The sequence below is a fragment of the Podarcis vaucheri genome, assembly GCF_965113315.1.
Source record: "Podarcis vaucheri genome assembly, chromosome: 17".
Lineage (NCBI taxonomy): Eukaryota > Metazoa > Chordata > Lepidosauria > Squamata > Lacertidae > Podarcis > Podarcis vaucheri.
In genome coordinates, this window is record NC_138755.1 from 19,343,779 (window position 1) to 19,361,454 (window position 17,676).

General features: G+C 43.3%; 1 protein-coding gene across 1 annotated transcript; it reads right to left on the bottom strand.

The window, feature by feature from the left end:
• Positions 1-4,274: 4,274 nt before the first annotated feature.
• On the bottom strand, positions 4,275-14,110 carry LOC309522584 (uncharacterized protein). The gene is made up of 7 exons (XM_082205962.1): positions 13,937-14,110; positions 12,141-12,260; positions 10,074-10,163; positions 8,933-8,998; positions 7,836-7,901; positions 5,967-6,138; positions 4,275-5,249 (listed from the first exon to the last, which is right to left on the bottom strand). Exons 1-7 carry the CDS (start codon positions 14,064-14,066, stop codon positions 4,634-4,636), a joined length of 1,260 nt encoding a protein of 419 aa, XP_082062088.1. The 5' UTR covers positions 14,067-14,110; the 3' UTR covers positions 4,275-4,633.
• Positions 14,111-17,676: the final 3,566 nt, after the last annotated feature.

Sequence of the window (17,676 nt, forward strand, 5' to 3'; positions counted from 1 at the left end):
GTGGCTTTCGCAACGGTGTTTAACGGTCCCCCGAGAGGGGTTAAGGCACGTTGCCTGAGGTAGCGGGCCCCCTGCGCATGCGCCTTACTGGATTTATTCAGGCTGGGCGTTTCTGCCAAGGGTCTCGGTTCCTTGTTTCTGGTGTTGTGTTGTGGTATATAGCTTGTTATTTGTGGCTGGCTAGAGGCGCTGGGAGTTGTAGTTCGCTTTCATTCTGGGTAATGTCTTTGGTCAGGGGAAAATAAAGGACAAAATATGAGACTGGTAGAAGGGGGCGGTGGAGGGGGCTAAAATTACTTTACCTAGTGCAGAAATTACTATATATCCCCTTACCCACTCCGACCCACCCGCCTCTGTGCAAAAACTCTTCCACCAGGGCTGTGCAAACCCCCTCTCTCGCTTTCTGACCCACCTGCCGCCTCCTCTGCCCATGCCACCCTTTGCCCCCACAAAAACTGTCTCCGTGCTATTTTTCTAGAAAAAGAAGTGCCAGAACTCACATTGTCCTCTTACAGGTAATGATAATAATAATAATAATGATAAATTTTATTTATATCCTGCCCTCCCCAGCCAAAGCCAGGCTCAGAGCAGCTAACAACAGTAAAAACAGCACAGTTTACATAAAATCACAATCAGTTATTTGAAATACAGGACCCCTGGACGGTTAAGTCCAGTCAAAGGCGAATATGGGGTTGCGGCGCTCATCTCGCTTTCAGGCCAAGGGAGCCGGTGTTTGTCCACAGACAGTTTTCCGTGTCATGTGGCCAGCATGACTAAGCTGCTTCTGGCACGACAGGACACCGTGACGGAAACCAGAACGCATGGAAACGCTGTTTACCTTCCTGCCACAGTGGTACCTATTTATCTACTTGCGCTGGTGTGCTTTTGAACTGCTAGGTTGGCAGGAGCTGGGACAGAACAACGGGAGCTGACTCCATCGCGGGGATTCGAACCACCAACCCTCTGATCTGCAAGCCCAAGACGCTCAGTGGTTTACACCACAGCACCACCTGCTCCCTTTCTCTTAGAATGGCAATGGCACCCATTTGACTGGTGCCGGGACTGGGTTCCGGTGAATTCCACCCCGGGAGGAAAAAAGCTCTGCCCTCTCAAAAGCCCTCCTCCCAGCGCCACCCTACCCTCCTCATGGACCTATCCTCCGCCTGCACAAACTCCCACTTAGGCTCTCACTCTCTTCCCCACACCAGACCCACCCTCTGCCTAAGCAGTTTTGAGGATGAGGAGGAAGATGAGCTTGAATATGTGAAAGAACATGTTCCGTTTGAAATTCAAGCACAGCAGAGGACACTTTTCTCCAAAATAAAAAGGACAATCACCTTTTTTCTTTTTTTTAGGGACAGGTGGCAACCCTAGATAATAAACCCATTGCTTTTCTTGGCCAAATAAACTTATGTGCAGACATGTTGCACGATGTGCAAGGGTGTTCATCACCATGGTGCGTGAAACAGCCCTGACTCTCACCTCTGATTTGTTTTCCTCTTTTGTACCTTTTCCCTTTTACAGTGTCTATACACACACACACACTACATAGTGTGGGATAATCTGCCTTGTATAGCTAACATGCCTCTGTCTAATTAATGCATGAAGGAGTTAACACCATAGAATAAGCTGTCCTGCCAGGCTTACTTGTGTCACTTCCCCTATCCTTGGGAGGAAATAGCTAATCAAGTCTATTGTACCTAGTCTACCTGAGAAGCTCAGTTGGTGAAGAGGTATGAGTTGGTTGCTCCAGCTCAAGCGTTTGTCTCTCACCAGCACTCTTGAGTTCCTATACCAATAATCTAGGAACTTTTACTATGGTACTTTGTAACTACATTTTACTGCTTGTGCAAGTTTTCTGATGGATGGAAAAGCACATGAATCAGACCTTTGAAGAGTTTGTAAGTAAACCAATTTTTAATTTGCCAAATGTGTGGTCTTTTTCTATGCTGGGGGAAGAGGGAAATTTTGGAACCCACTTGAAAGGTGCATATTTTAAATGTCTTAACAGTCTATATTTCCACACTTGTCTTTGCTGTGTATTTTGTGGCTTTAAATCTCTGCTGTGTTTCTCTCACCAAATAGTACTTGACCCAAACTTGGGTCTTGGCATCCAGGAATTCTCCTTTCTGTTTTTTTCCCTTTTGCACCGACACACAAAGAGCAGCAACCAGACCAACAATAATCAAATAGATAACTGGTAACAGTAACTGAATAGTCAGCAGCAACTGTAAGAACAAAAACAATAATACAGCTATATGACAGGCAGGAAACAGCGAATGTGAATGGAAATATGATGATGGATCTGTCGCAACTTAAACTTGGTAGATGAGCTGGGAGGTTACAAAAGAAGTGCTTGTGGTTTGGCTGAGTTTCCAGTGGTGCTGCTAGGGCTGGACCTAGAACCCAAAGCAAAGGACCCAACAGTTCAGGGTGTCCTAAATGAACCCTAGAAGAGTGGCAGATAGTGCCCTTTATTTTATTTTTAAAAATCTTTTATAGTTGGGGCCCAGGTGTACATGTGGTTCCAAATGCTCATTTTATAATTTTATTATGCAAACAAAATAGCACTTAGTCCCAAGGAAACGTACCGTATTTTTTGCTCTATAAGACTCACTTTTTCCCTCCTAAAAAGTAAGGGGAAATGTGTGTGCGTCCTATGGAGCGAATGCAGGCTGTGCAGCTATCCCAGAAGCCAGAACAGCAAGAGGGATTGCTGCTTTCACTGCGCAGCGAACCTTCTTGCTGTTCTGGCTTCTAGGATTCTGATTTTTTTTCCTTTCAGGTTTTCCTCCTCCAAAAACTAGGTGCGTCTTATGGTCTGGTGCATCAGGGCAGCAGAAACAAAACCCATTTTTAAATTTAGAACAGTTGTACACCATTGTTCAGCCAAAGGTCTCCCTTAGTTGCTTACATACAATCAATTAAAACCAGACAGTCCCTGCCTTACAATCTAAAAGACATGGCACAAGAGAGAAAAGGGACAGGGTGGGACAAGCTCATTTTTAAAATGAGCTTGTAGTGGTGGTAGTGGTGGTGTTATGATTGAAATGAGTTTAAAACGTAAAACTATATGCCCAGTGTATTTCCTTTTATAGCTGGTGTTTCTAATGTCCTAAGGTGCTCTGACATACCAGGTGTAAAACATGGCTTCCCCAAAAAAATCCTGGTAAGTGTAGCATGTTTAGGGTGCTGAGAGTTTTTAGGAAATCCTATTTCCCTCACAGAGCCACAATTCCCAGAGTTTGCTGGGAAAAGAGATTGTTAAACTCCTCAGAATTCTTTGGGGAAACTATGTTTAAGGTGGTAGAATACTGTGTCTCATTATGCATACTAAAGTTTATTTGCTCAGTGTGTGTGGTTGAAGTGGGTCTAAGGTTTTGCTGTTGATGAGTTGATTGCCCCCCCCCTCTGTGTGTGTGTTTGCTTGTGTCTGTGTTGAGCAGGTGAATTTATAGAGAATTACCGTACATGGGGGAGGACTCGTAATTGCACAGGTGTGTGCAACATGTGGTAAGAAACATGCAGTGGAATTGGGTTGCAGCATTGCGTTGTGTGTTTTATGCCATCCATTTGGATGGATATGCACTTGTGGCCTTATTGTTGCTGGGAGTAGTAACCTGAGCTGGCTTCCAAGGAACAACTGAGAGCCTTAAAGTGCTCCTGATTGTTCCCTGGCAAGGGAAGCTTGCTGGCCATGCTTCTTGTAACTGCTGATCAGCCAACTGGCGGTGACAGCTAGCCTGCAGCGACCATCTGCATTATGGCATTCCCCCAAGGGAACTCTATCACAGCCAATCCCAGCAGGCTTCCTGTAAGTGCTGAACATTTTGGATGTTATTTCAGTGGACGATCAGAACCACACAGAGGGTTTCTCACTTGCTGCATACCCAGCCTCCTTGCTTTTAATCACATCCTTTTTTACTGGCATGTCAGAAAAAGCTTCAGTAGTTAATTTTTTGTAGGTTAGGTTGCTGAACAAGCCCAGTAGAAAAGTTATGAACTCCACATAGGGGAGACCCCATACTAATGCTGTCTTTCAGGAAAGAATGCCTTGCTGATTACATAAATTTCAGGATGCATGGAAAGAGGTTTCCTATAGCTCCATACCGTATTACTCCCAAACCCCACAGAAACCTGTTTTATTCCCAGGATCAGTTAACACCAGCAAGGGGACCTAGCTGACTGTCCTCACCACCATATTTAGTGACTTCTGCATTAGTCTGGCTGAAAATAGCCATCAAGTCTACATCTTAATGTAGGGGAGACGAGAGTTCATTCATATAGTTGATTTATTGTACAGAAAATTTATTCACATAACGTAACCTTATGTGGCTTTTGCCGTGGCTAGTGATTCAAAGCTTTATTTTCCCACATCATAATATGAAACTATTCCAATGTCTCTTGGGAGTACGTACTTTCTTACACCACTTTTTTCTCACTAAGCTCGGCTATCAATACCGTTCCAGCACGCCTTCAGACCCCTGTAGTCCCAACTTCCTTGTTGGTTTTCTCCTCACTTCAGAATCTCAATATTTCTCTCTCTCTGAATTTTGTACGGAGCAGCCAACTGTGAAGGTGGTAATCCAGATTTCTTTCCTTCTTTTTCAAAAATCATCATCAACATCAGGATTTAACCTTGTGGTGGTGGCGGCGGTGGTGCTGGTGGTGCTTCTGGGCCACTAGGTGGGGGTGGGGGTGGGGGAGCAGCTCCAGGCTCGCTTGGTGGAGGTGGAGGTGCTGCTTCTGGGCCACCAGGTGGTGGTGGGGGTGCAGCTCCAGGCTCGCTTGGTGGAGGTGGTGGTGGTGCTGCTGGGCCACCAGGTGGTGGCGGGGGTGCAGCTGCAGGCTCACTTGGTGGTGGAGGTGGTGGTGGTGGTGGTGCTGCTGGCTCATTTGGTGGCGGTGCTGCTGCTGGTGCACTTGGAGGTGGTGCTTCAGTTGATGGGGCTTGAGAGGGTGTCACTATTTCAGATGGTTCTGTCTCTCTAAGCCTGATTGACTCTAGAGTGCGGGCTGATTCATCAGAAAATGATGACACCTCATCTACTGAGTGTACAACAGGATCAAATGTTAGCATCCTTGAGGGTCTAGCTACCGAGGGGCTCCGTCCTACTGGTCTTGGTCCAGACTCATTCCATATCAAGCTCTCAGTTCTAGAGACTGCAGATTCGGTTCGATAGGGTTGGAAAAAGGATGGCCCAAATAGTGCTTGATTTTCAGAAGAAGTAAATGAGAGCTCTGTGAAACTGGAATGCAAAGAGGGGTTGTTGATTTTGTGTCTGCTGTTTCTAAGGATCTCAGGGCTGCGTCACTCGAAATACCTTCCCACGTGGAAGACACTCCCATGCACAGCATTTCCTAGGTCGGTTTCTCCACAATGCAGAGCATTTGCCTGCATGGTCATCTGACACACAGTTGCTTTACCAAGCCACTTCCATGTGGAGATGGCAGCATGCAGGCATATTAGGGGAGATGTGAGAAATGTACGTTAAAAAGGGACAGGCAGCTTTTTGTCCCCAGTGGCAGGGCCCTGCCCCCCTTTAATATCAGAGCAAGAACATATAGGACCTATAAGTATAATGTTGCAAGATGGAGTGTTCCCATTCCAAGATTTGAGCCAGTTAATGATGTATTCCGCCTTCCGGGATACTCCATTCCATTGCTCTTCCTCCCCTGCCCCTATAGCAATTAGCCAGTGTTCTGCACCCACTGAGCATGTTCTGTCTTGACTGAGTTGTTTTGCCTCTTCTCCTACAAGTTAGGGTTTTTTGTGTTGTTGTTGTTTTTTTAAATACTTCTCTAAACCTTTGGGTTCCCCCAAACCTACTGATGGCTTCCTCTTGTGCATGAATGATGCCATTTTGGCTACACAAGGAACCACATTTAGATAATGTGTTGACTATTAATACAGAATATACAGATGGAACGTTAGAATTCATCATTTGTGTGATGGGAAGACTTACCTAATTCTTTTGCTACATTGGTATATAGTCATACCACAAAGCATTGTAAGCAATATTAAAACACACAGAGTTGCTGAGGATACAGCCAACAGTATCTGTTCCCGGGGTCGTGGTCTTTCTTCTTCTTTGGAGACAAGTTGTATGCGCTTCTCAATCTCTGCATTGTCTGAAACTTAAGGCAGGGCCGTTGTTTAAAATTAATCAAATGAAAACAGCTGTTTACCTTTAAATCCACTAAATTGCTTACCAAATTCTGTATGAAAAGAAGTCAATGTGTGATCAGCAAGAATTAAAACCATACATTTTAACTTTATCAAGCATTCTTTTTGCTAAATGATGGAAAAAGAAAAAGATGTGGGACCAAGCATTTTGTTGTTGCTTTGTTGTTAACTGAATTACAAGTATCAACAGATCCATCGGCATAGCAATGAATGAACAAATGAATGGAAACCAATTATTCACTATATAAGTAAGTTATCATCATCAAGCTCTGAATATAATTTTATAAATATATGTTGAAAACTGCTTATTGTACATCTTTGTATAGGTCACTGTTTTATCTGCAGTTGTTGCCATTGTTGCCTTTGTTGTTATACTGTAGATTTTCTGAAGCCAGCCCAGACTGGGGGGGGGGGGGGGAATCCTGAAAGATTTAGCTTATAGTAGTTCTCCCGGCAATGGGTATTCCACTATGGGGGAGCAATCCAAAAACACTTTTGTGCATGCATTTGCCATTTGGACTTGGTGCACAGATGTCATAGAGAGAAGTGTATTCTTGGTTTATCTGAGAGATATTGACAGCATATGTTGAAAGTATGTGGGCAGGGCTGCAGGAATCCTAGAGACCTGATCCTCTGGATAGAAAATTCCCAGGAATTTGAAAAAGTAACCCAGTTTACATGTCACAGTCTACCAGGGGTCACTAACATTTTTTGACTAGCGGGCAGATTTTGAATTTTGAGAGAGTGTTAGAGTACCTACCAGTCACAAAATGACTGCCATGGAGGGGCATGGCATAACAAAATTAGAGAGACAATCACTCCCAACAACTTTATGCACATACTATGGGAAGTCAGCTATGTCTTAATGGTTCCTAATTATGGAGATTATACACACACACACTCACTGATGCTCTTGTTGTCTAGTAACAACAGAGAGCATTCCTCAATACAGTGGAACCTTGGTCGTCGAATGCTTCAGAAGCTGAATGCTTCGGTTTTTGAATGCCAACAACCTGGAAGTGAATGGATTTTGCCGACCGGCAATTGCGCCTCGGTTGTCAAACATTTCAGAAGTCGAATGGTCTTCCAGAACAGATTACGTTCAACAACCAAGGTTCCACTGTACAGTACTGAGGAAAATATACAAGATAACCACACCACTCTCATTTCACAGAAATCACTTAGAAGGTACCTGCACAATTTGCCCCTTATCTTTCTTTCTAGGAGAACTTGAGGCCTTTTTTTTTTGTAATTGAAAACTCAGTCTGGGGCACCTGCTCAGTGACACATCACTGCGGGTCACAGGCTGGTGACCCCTGCAAGTAATCCATAGTTGATGTTTAACTGTGAATGTGCTGATCTGGTTTAGCATCATGTTTGATGTAGGGATGGGTTCTTTTGCTTTAAGAAATCATTATCACTAAAAGAAGCAGCAGCAGTGGCTACAGATCATAGTTTGTTTAAGGCAAAACATACCACAATCTCTAGACCAGAAATAAAGCTAAGTCAAGGCTGGATCCTTGAAAATTTAACTATTTTTCAGCTCTAAATATAGACAATACAAAATGTTCATCTCTTGTGCAAATGTTATGTAAGGTAAGATCATATGGCAATTTCAGGTTTCACCCCTGCTAAATTGTGTCCTTACTTGGTACCGGTTGGAAAAATAGATCTTTTACTGGACTTCTGTCAAAATCTTCATTAAACATTCGTCCTGTAATAAAAGTTAAGAATGCAGTTCAATGAAAAACAAATATTTAATTTGTGCAATACTTCTCATGTACATAGTTCAAGCATAGCTAATGGACTGTCCATTATGTCCAAGCCAGGGATCATGGTTTCTTTCTTCAAACAAATTGGTCAGTAATTCACAGCTAACCTTTAACTATGGTTTATAATGACATGCAAATGCGGTCAGTGTCAACTCTTTTTACTGATTCCTGAAAATCCACAGGAATCTTCCCAAAGGGGGCATGGGGGCAAAGTATATGCAGGCAACCCTTCATTTATGTGAGGGGTTAAGTTCCAAGGCACCACATGCTTAAGTAAAATCACATATATTTGAAACACCATTGAAAAAGCCTGCAAACACCACTTCCACCCCATTCTCCCCCATTTTGTGACTTTTTTGACCACTTCCGGGCTTTGATGTGATAAGTGTTAAAAACTGAGATATGAAAGCTAGGAGCTAATTGACACCATAAACTTAGGTTATGGGCGCAACAATGGAATGTCTAGGCGTGCTTTTTTATAGCAAGAATACAAAGCTGAAAATGAATGAACTGCAGCTAAAATATTATGTTCATTTTTCACATGGTCTAGTCCTTCCCCTGCCCACCCCCTAATGTTCTTAAGAGGCTCTCTTCTCCAATCTTCAGAGAATAGCTGGAAGTTGGGAGGCAGAAAAAGGTCCTCCTTTCCTTCCACTCTGCAGTTTTAATCTGAAATCTTAGGCTCAGAAACTGCTCGCACTTAGGAAATTCCCTGTTGCAAAATGCGCCTAGAACAATGGGAGTTTCAAACACTGGATGTGATGTGTGGTCGCACACATATCGAATGCACATAAATGGGGGGTTGCCCGTACCCCAAATAAATAATACATAACAAGCACCAGAGATTAGGCCTAGGTGTTCTGGTAGCTTTGGTAACTGAACAATAGTGAGACCTAAGTAGATATGGCCTCTGAAGAATTATTTGTACGGTTGGATCACATGGAAGTTTCTCCACAGCTAACTGTGCCCTTACCTGGTACCGGATGAAAAAGGACATCTTCTGGTTGATTTTTATAAACATCTTCATTCTTTGGTGGTACTATAATAAAAGTTAAGAAATATGTGATTCGGTTAAAAAAATAAATCAGATTCCTTGTTCACTAATTTCTTATGAACATAGGTCATGGGTAGTTAATGAACTGGCTTTGTACTATGTCCAAATTTGGGACTGTGGTTTGTTTTGCTCAAACAAATCACAATCACTAATCCAAACTTGTTTGTCTGAGATTGTGGTTTGTCTGAAACAAAACAAAACAAATCCCCAGTTGATTCATAAAGGTAAGTGGTCTCTATCTCTAGATTGCAGTTGTAGAGGGTAGGTGGGAAGAAAGGGCAGTAACTGAATGGGCCCCTCCTCCATGCTTTTCCCTCTAAGAGGAAAAAAAAGACTGCTATGGGAAGAGTTAAACCTCTCCCCTCACAGCAGGAAAGGGTTAATATGCTACTCTCTCACTGCAGGTGGAGATTCCAGACAGGAAGGGGTTAACCCGCCCACCCCATATAGGTAAATTTGGGATGTGCAGCCCACAGCAGCCCTAGAGACAGGTAAGTGAGGCACTGGGCCTTGGGAAGGAGCTGTGAGAGCCCTGACAGGGTCCTAAAGTCCTCCTGCCTCCTTTCTAAAGGCCAGGTAGCACTTTCTCAACTTTGGGAAGGAGGTAGAAGGGCTATAGGACCCTACCAGAGCCTCACACCTCCCTCCCCAAACCCAGTGCCTTACTTACCCAGCTTTGGGAAGGCTGTGTGTGGTCAAATTTTGGCTTTGCTCCACCCCCCTCCTGCTGCATGACAAGACAGTGTTCAGTCTATGGGTTCTGTGTCCACTTGGTATAAAAAAGAGAAGCAAAGCAGCCCAGAACTATGTGTTCACAGTAAACCACAGTTTTCATTATCCATGGTTTACTGTGACATGCAAATGAGATCACTATCAACTCTTCAGAATTTAAATTGGTTCCTGAAAATCTAGTGATGGCTCCCTGAAAATGTAAATATGGGCCATAAAAATGCACTTTTTGTACAAACCAGTAACTATGGTTTATCATGACATGCAAATATGATATGTAAGGTTGGACCACATGGGATTTCCAGGTTTCATCACCGCTAACTGTTCTTACGTGGTATTGGATGGAAAAGATGATCAATGGATAGACTTTTGTCAACATCTTCATTATCTTGTAATCCAACATCTTCATGATTCTGTGGCCCTACAGCAAAGTTAAGAACTGTGCAATTCAATTAAAATTAAGCAATCACTTAAAAATAAGCAATCCTTTTGTTTCTAGTTAATGAACTGGCTTAGTATTATGTCTTAACTGGGGATTATGGTTTCTTTTACTGATGAATGATCAGTAGTCTTAAGAATAAATATCAGCTACAGATTGTAGTTTGTTTGAGGCAAAACAGACCACAGTTCTCAGCTCAGACATAAAGCTAAGCCACAGATGTTGTTTTGTTTCTCTCGCATACTAGCAGGGAATAATAAAGTGGCCCAGACCCAACAAATACATTGCCAACATTTTTCAGCAGTAGTACCAATTCCTGAAAACCCAGTGATGGCTCCATGAAAAATTACATGGTTTTTTCCAGTCCTAGATATGGGCAATAAAAAATGCACATATATAATGTGGGTTCACACACAAATTTCAGTTTTAAGCACTGCTGAACTATGTCCTTACCTGCTACTCAATAGAAAAAGACACCTCTGGATGGATGTTTGTCAACTTCTTCATTATCCCATACTTCTGTAACAAAGTTGCAGAAGTATGCAATATATTTTAATGCACCCACCGCTTTCTTTGTCCATTGTTTTGTTATGTACATACAGTAAGCCCACAACTTTCCTGGGGTTCCAGGAAAAATGCCTTTGGCAATCCCACCTGCTACTGAACCCAGTGCATTTTGACTATATGCAATTTTGGCTTTAGGCAAGATCCCCAGAACATAACCCCCACGTAATTTGCAGGCTTTCTGTAGTTCTTTGTTTTCTAAGTGCAGAGATAGCCCTCTTCCCCGTGTGAAGAAGAACAACGACTTTGGCAGTACTCTCCTTATTGTATAGTTTGGCTGTGCAAATTCCAACATCAGCCATGAAAGACATAGATCAAGGAGAATGAACAGCTGGAGCCTTGTTGTAATTAAAACGGTGCCATTATTATTCATTGGTACACAAGTGTAGAGTTTTGCTGCTCATGGCTGCGCAGCATGTAGAAGCAAACACTTGAAGTAAGAAAGAGGGGTTCTTTTGATTGGGAGCTACACTGAAGACCAGATGGAGCATCTGTTACCACTGCCTACTCCATATGAAAATGGAGGTCCGCCATTTTCCAGAACTAGCTGTTTCCTAGTTCTGCTGGATCTCTCAGTGGCCTTTGATACCATTGACCATTAAGATCAAAGATCAGGATTTTGTTTCCTGCTTGGCAGGGGGTTGGACTCGATGGCCCTTGTGGTCTCTTCCAACTCTATGATTCTATGATATTAAGATCAAAGATCCTTCTGAACTGTCTAGAGGAGCTGGGGACACTGTTATACATTGACTTTATCCCTTGCAACTTGTTCATGCGTTGTGAATTTATACATATCTTCTATCCACTTGTTGAAGAGAGCCACATTTTTTTCCTTCCAGTTCATCAATACTAGTCTTTTTTCCATACTGCCCCTTAGTTAGATTCCAAGTACTGGGAATATAATTCAAAAGGATATTTTCCTCTGCAAATTTAATGTTTTTCCATACAGTTGCATTAATCATTTCTGCTACCCTCTCCCAAAAATATACCAATGTGGGACATTGTATGAACATAAGTTTTAAAGAAGCATTATCATCTCCAGCAGCTAGGTGTCTTAGATAGCCCTTTCCTAACTCCAGTAAATTCAAAATATAATTTTTTGTATGAGTCTTAGTCTAAGGTCCAGAAACACCCTTGTTATAGAACTTAGCACAGTTTCCCTTTGCTTGGTTGAGATTGACATCCCTAATACGTTATTCCATTCATCCCTTAATATCTGCATATCAAACTGGTTTGCTGTATAAACATTTTCATAAGGTGACAGTGGGGTATTATTTGTTACATAAGTGTTGATCAGATGTTTTAATAACTCTGGGCCTCTGAGGCTGTAAAAGTTGCTGGTCTTTTGCCTTATAATTCTTTGTATTTTTAATAAAGAATAATAAAAAAGTTTACCTTCCATTATAGAAATCTTATGTACAGCAGGGTGTATGATGATGTGCTTCGTACTTCCTTCCTCCTCCTCCTCGTTCGCTTTCTTCTCATGATTTATCCGAATAATAACTTTATGTTTCTCTAGATAAATGAGGTACATTAAAAAAAAAACAACACTTTATTCAATTATGGTTGAAAGAGCAGAAGCCTGCTATGAATTCTTCATCCAAACCCAACATCAGGCCTTTAAACAATACTCTGAGACAGTAGTCTTCAGTTTTTCCAGACCTTGGATCTACCTTTAACCCAAACATGCATTCGAGGACCCATTTCTTAATGTTATACCATATACTTGTAGGTTTGTTAGTGCTAGCGGTTGCAACCCACGCCTTAGATCAGGCCATGCTCTGGCAGTGGGTCCCAACCCAGCAACTGAAGACCAATACTCTTAAGAGTGGGGTTGGGAACCTTTGGCCCTCCAGGATATGCCAAGCGACAACTCCCATCAGCTCCAACTCACATGGGGGCAGTGGGAGTTATAGTACAGCAACGTCTGGGGAGCCAAAGATTTCCCCAGCCCAGCTCTAAGATAATTATAACAGGTTTATATGTTTCAAATGGATTACTCTTAGGTCATGATATTAATATCCATCAGAGGTCTGCTTGAGGCCACAGAAACCAGTGGACTGAAGGATGACTAACTTCTGTGCTAGATTCAGTCCATTATGGGTACATGGAACCTCCAGATTTAGATATACCAATGAATCTCAGTGGCTGAGGAATGACAGCAGGGAAGGGCAACTGCCTTCATGGTCTCACATGTGGGCATTCTAGAGGAATCTGGGTGGTCACTGTGAGAAGTGGATTTGCTGGCCTACATCCTGGTCCTGAACCGGTGGGTTGCAGTCTGATCCAAGGTGAGTTGCAATAGGAGCACTACCACCATGCAAATATATGCTTAAAAGATTTAAGAAGTGGGTCCCCAAATGCAAGTTTGGGTTAAACGTGGGTCCTGGGTCTGTAAAGGTTGAAGGTATACCTGGCCTATATGGAGCTACGGTCAGATCCACCAGGGTTCTTCTCATATTCTTAACATGACTACAGATGGAGACAAAAGGCAAATAATAGCTGTGGACAGGAAGACAAGGTATCCAGCCACAAACACACCCCAAATCGCTGGATTTTGTTGCCAGTAGAGTGGTGTCAGAAATTAAAGGGGCAGGAGCTTAAAATATTCAACAAAGTACACCAAACATAACAGAGAACAGAAGAGTCAGGCTGAAGAGAGGTTCTGAGTAACACCCTACAGTGATTATTGTCTGAGCTAGTCACTTTCATCCCCCCCCCCTCGGCTGGCCGTTGTTTGTGGTTTTGCAGCACAATAAAGGTAAAGGAAAAGGGGCCCCTGACCATTAGGTCCAGTCGTGACCGACTCTGGGGTTGTGGCGCTCATCTCGCTTTATTGGCCAAGGGAGCCGGTGTACAGCTTCCAGGTCATGTGACCAGCATAACTAAGCCGCTTCTGGCGAAACCAGAGCAGCACACGGAAACACCATTTACCTTCCCACCGGAGCGGTACCTATTGATCTCCTTGCACTTTGATGTGCTTTTGAACTGCTAGGTTGGCAGGAGCAGGGACCGAGCAACGGGAGCTCACCCCGTCGCGAGCATTCGAACTGCCTACCTTTTGATCGGCAAGCCCTAGGCTCTGTGGTTTAACCCACAGCGCCACCCACGTCCCTATTTGCAGCACAATAGTAGTGTACAATAAACATCATGTTCTTATATGTGGCATATAGCTTTCAAAGAGATAATACCTTTAGTAGCTCCTGCAAATATTGTTGATGATAAAAAGATAAACAGTAGCAGATTCATAAGGGAAACTGTCCAACGTCTGAAATCATTCTTCTGGGCGAGTCTCACTCTTTCCCTGCTGGAATCATTCATGTTGCATGCTGTAGTATCTCATTATGACATCACCGTGCCCCTTAACCTCACAATGAACCAGCTGGAGAAGAATGGAAGACTGGGCATTTTGCAGAGTTAACGCAAACACATCTAACTTGGATCAATTTCCAAACTACCCAGAATTCTGGGGAGAGGGGGATGTGCTGTAAATGTGCAGCGCAAGCACAGCTTAAGTGTACAAAAAATCCCTGAAGGACAGAATAAAGTAAGGCTTATGAAGGGTGTGGTTTGAGGTGAGGGTGTGTGGCTGAGGCCAAGAAGTCTTCTGGGGGCCAGACAGAGAGGCCTGGGTTGGCCTGAGGTTCAACTCTGACCACAGGCAGTGTTGTCAAAAGTATAATGGCTCAAGCTTCCTTGGAAATAATTGCTTCTGTTCATCCAGGCATTTGGCTCTGAATTGGGTGATAATCCAAGTATGTATTGCTATTCATCTTTTACTAGGTTAGGGTAGAATTGGTCCGTATGTTACTGAAGGATGAGTGTTTCAGTCAATTGTTATTTTAGCTTTTCGGTACACCTGATTTTTTGTTACCATTTATGCTTTAATAATTGTATTGCTCTAAGACATTTTTGCACTAAGTGTTGAATAAATGCAAATAACAGCAATAACAACAACAGTAATATTTTCTTCTTTCCAGTGTTTGTCTGCTGCTTGTGATAAGGTAAAGGATTCTGCATATGCTCACAGCTACACTTCTTTTTAATACTGTTACCCATTTCCGGAGCTGATCCCAAGCATTTAAATGTCTTCTAGAGCTGTGCTTTGGGAAATCCTAGTCAAAATAAAGCCTTTCAGAGAAGTTGGGCAGGGAGGGGAGGAACAGGATGAGGAAACAGGTGTATACAAAGAGGCAAAGGGGCAAGGAAAGGAGAAAAGTGAAAAATGAAGGGGGAAGGGAAACAAAATGATTTAGGGTGGGGTAGAAATAGTGAGTGGGAAACAGGAAAAAGAGGCCAAGAAGGAAAAGCAAGGTCTGGGTCAAAAAAGGATATTTAAATCAACTTTTTTTGGAAAGGTCAGAAGAGAGAGAGAATTGTGTGGAAATTAGGCACGACAGGATTAGAAAAGAATGGAAGTGCTCAGATAACTTAATGGGAGAAAAGGGGAGAATGAATGACTGTGAGGTACTGAGATAGTTTTTAAAATGCAAAGGAGGCAAGGAAGAAAGGAAAAAGAGAAACATTTGGCACACTGAAGGATTTGGCTAAGAAGGCATTGACTGACATTTGTTTAGCAAACCCCGCTTTAAACACCACCACCACCCAAACTACCATCATGGGGTGGAGTGCCGGGGCAAATACAAGAGAGTTATCTCCCTATCAATAAAATAAAATGTTACAGGGATTGGGGGAGGTTGAAAGTGAAGGCAGGAAAATGACACTCTTAAACCTAAAGCAAAAACAAAAGTAATTTGTACGCCCTGCTATAAATACCCAGCCCACCATTTGTCTGCACAAGGCAGACCTATTGCTGAGGGTTGCTTCAAATCCAGTCCTCGCCCGGCAGCGGCTGCTAAAGGATGCCAGCTTGGCTGGGAAGAAAAGAACAAAGGACTTGCGGGGGGGGGGGGAGAAGGAGAAGCCAAGCAGCCACCCCCCTGTACCACGTTAGTTAGCCCAGCTCTGCCTCAGCCCAAAGATGGAAACAGAATATTATTGTAAGCCAACCTGTGCAGTGTCATGGTTAGTGTCAGACAAGGACTGGGGAGGCCAGAGTTTCAAATCCCCATCAAATAACTGGGCATAGCTGTCAACCTTCCCTTTTTTTTGCGGGGAATTCCCTTATTCCAGAGCCGTTTCCCGCTGCTATCCCGGATTGTTAGATATCCCATAGACTGTCCCCAGGACAGGTGAGGCTGCTGATCCCTTACTTTCAAATCTGAAAGTTGACAGCTATGTAACTGGGTGACCTTGGGCTAGGGTAGTTGTGAGAATAATATAGGGAGGAGGAGAGGCAGGCAATGTAACCAAAGGAGCTATCTGAGCTGCCCTGGAATGCTACATAAGGAAGCTGGAACGATTTGTCCCTCTTGCTTTCTTTGGTCTGGAGCTAAAAATATTACCTGTTACACGTTCTGTGCCTTTAGCTATATCCTGGAATGCAGCAAATAAAAAAGTATTTCCCCTTCGCCATGCAGACTACAGGTTCAGCCACTAATATCTTGCTCCTTGGGCAGAGGCATCATGCAGTTACTAACATCCTACAGAAAGGGCTTCTTATGCAACCTTTCTGGATCGCATCCATCTCCTGGAACCTTCTTGTTTAGGGATGCAGGCTGAGCTCTGGGGATGCCTCTGTGCGCGACACCAAGATGCAGACCTCATAGATGCGGAAGGTGGCAAAGGCGCCAGCCACAATGCAGCAAATGCCCACGATGTACCACCAGTTGAAGGCGCCAAAGGAAACCCCATTTAAAATGCAGTAGATACCGAAAGCGATGGCAGCAATGACAGAGATTATCTGTAGGCAAACAGGTGGGTCACTTCCTCTCTCTTGCATAGCCAGGTGAGTGAGTTAAGTCTTTTCCAAGCTGAAATGATCGATGATTCTGAAAGGGGGGGGGGGCGTGGCGTTATTTTTTCCCACAAAACAGGCACCTGGGTTCTGTATTTTTTTAAAAAAAAGTTGCTGAGAGAAGTGGTCTGTCTACTGTGGTGTGCTCATGGTGTGTGCAATATATATGAGTACTTGGCTAGAAGGATTAAGGTTCTGTAGGCATCTTATCCTAATTTCCAATTATGTTAAGTGGTCCACAATCCATCTGATTCCATTAAGCATCTTAGAATGCGCAATACCTTAATTTATTTGGTGGGAATAAGATGCACATAAAAACTTGGGTAGCAGAGGGTGGAGAAAATCAGCAAAACTGTTTTGTTGCTCCCATCTTCGACACTGGAGGCTTCTCCTTGGGCAAAACATATGAGGAACTTCAGTGGTAGTTTAACTATGATATTAGCGTCATTTAAGTTAGGGAAGCCCAGACTTCCATAACAGAAGTGCAAGCCATGATTAGCTTACTACGCTGATGCTGGTAAGATGCTCCTAGAGGCTCCCATTTTTATTTTTTTAAGTGTTGGTGCTGACCTTTAAAGCCCTAAACGGCCTCGGCCCAGTATATCTGAACGAGCGTCTCCACCCCCATCGTTCTACCCGGACACTGAGGTCCAGCACCGAGGGCCTTCTGGCAATTCCCTCATTGTGAGAAGCAAAGCTACAGGGACCCGGGCAGAGGGCCTTCTCGGTAGTGGCGCCCTCCCTGTGGAATGCCCTCCCACCAGATGTCAAAGATAACTACCACCACCAGACTTTTAGAAGACATCTGAAGGCAGCCCTGTTTAGGGAAGCTTTTAATGTTTAATGTATTACAGTATTTTAATATTTTTTTGGAAGCCACCCAGAGATGGGTGGGGTATAAATAATAAATTATTATTATTATTATTATTATTATTATTATTATTATTATTATTATTATTACTTTCATATCCCAAGCCTTCAGGTGCTGGGTATGGTTCCCTCCTCCCCATTTCATCACCACAACAACTCTGCGAGGCAAGCTGGGCTCAGACAGTGACTGGCTCAGTGAGGCTT

Bases quoted from the DNA above. Each gene is read 5' to 3' on its own strand.
- LOC309522584 (XM_082205962.1), bottom strand. From the start codon at position 14,066: ATGAATGATTCCAGCAGGGAAAGAGTGAGACTCGCCCAGAAGAATGAT. The intron at 12,261-13,936 runs GTATTATCTCTT...TCATTTATCTAG, and splicing joins ATTTGCAGGAGCTACTAAAG to AGAAACATAAAGTTATTATT. The intron at 7,902-8,932 runs GTAAGGGCACAG...CTTTTATTACAG, and splicing joins CCTTTTTCATCCGGTACCAG to GACGAATGTTTAATGAAGAT.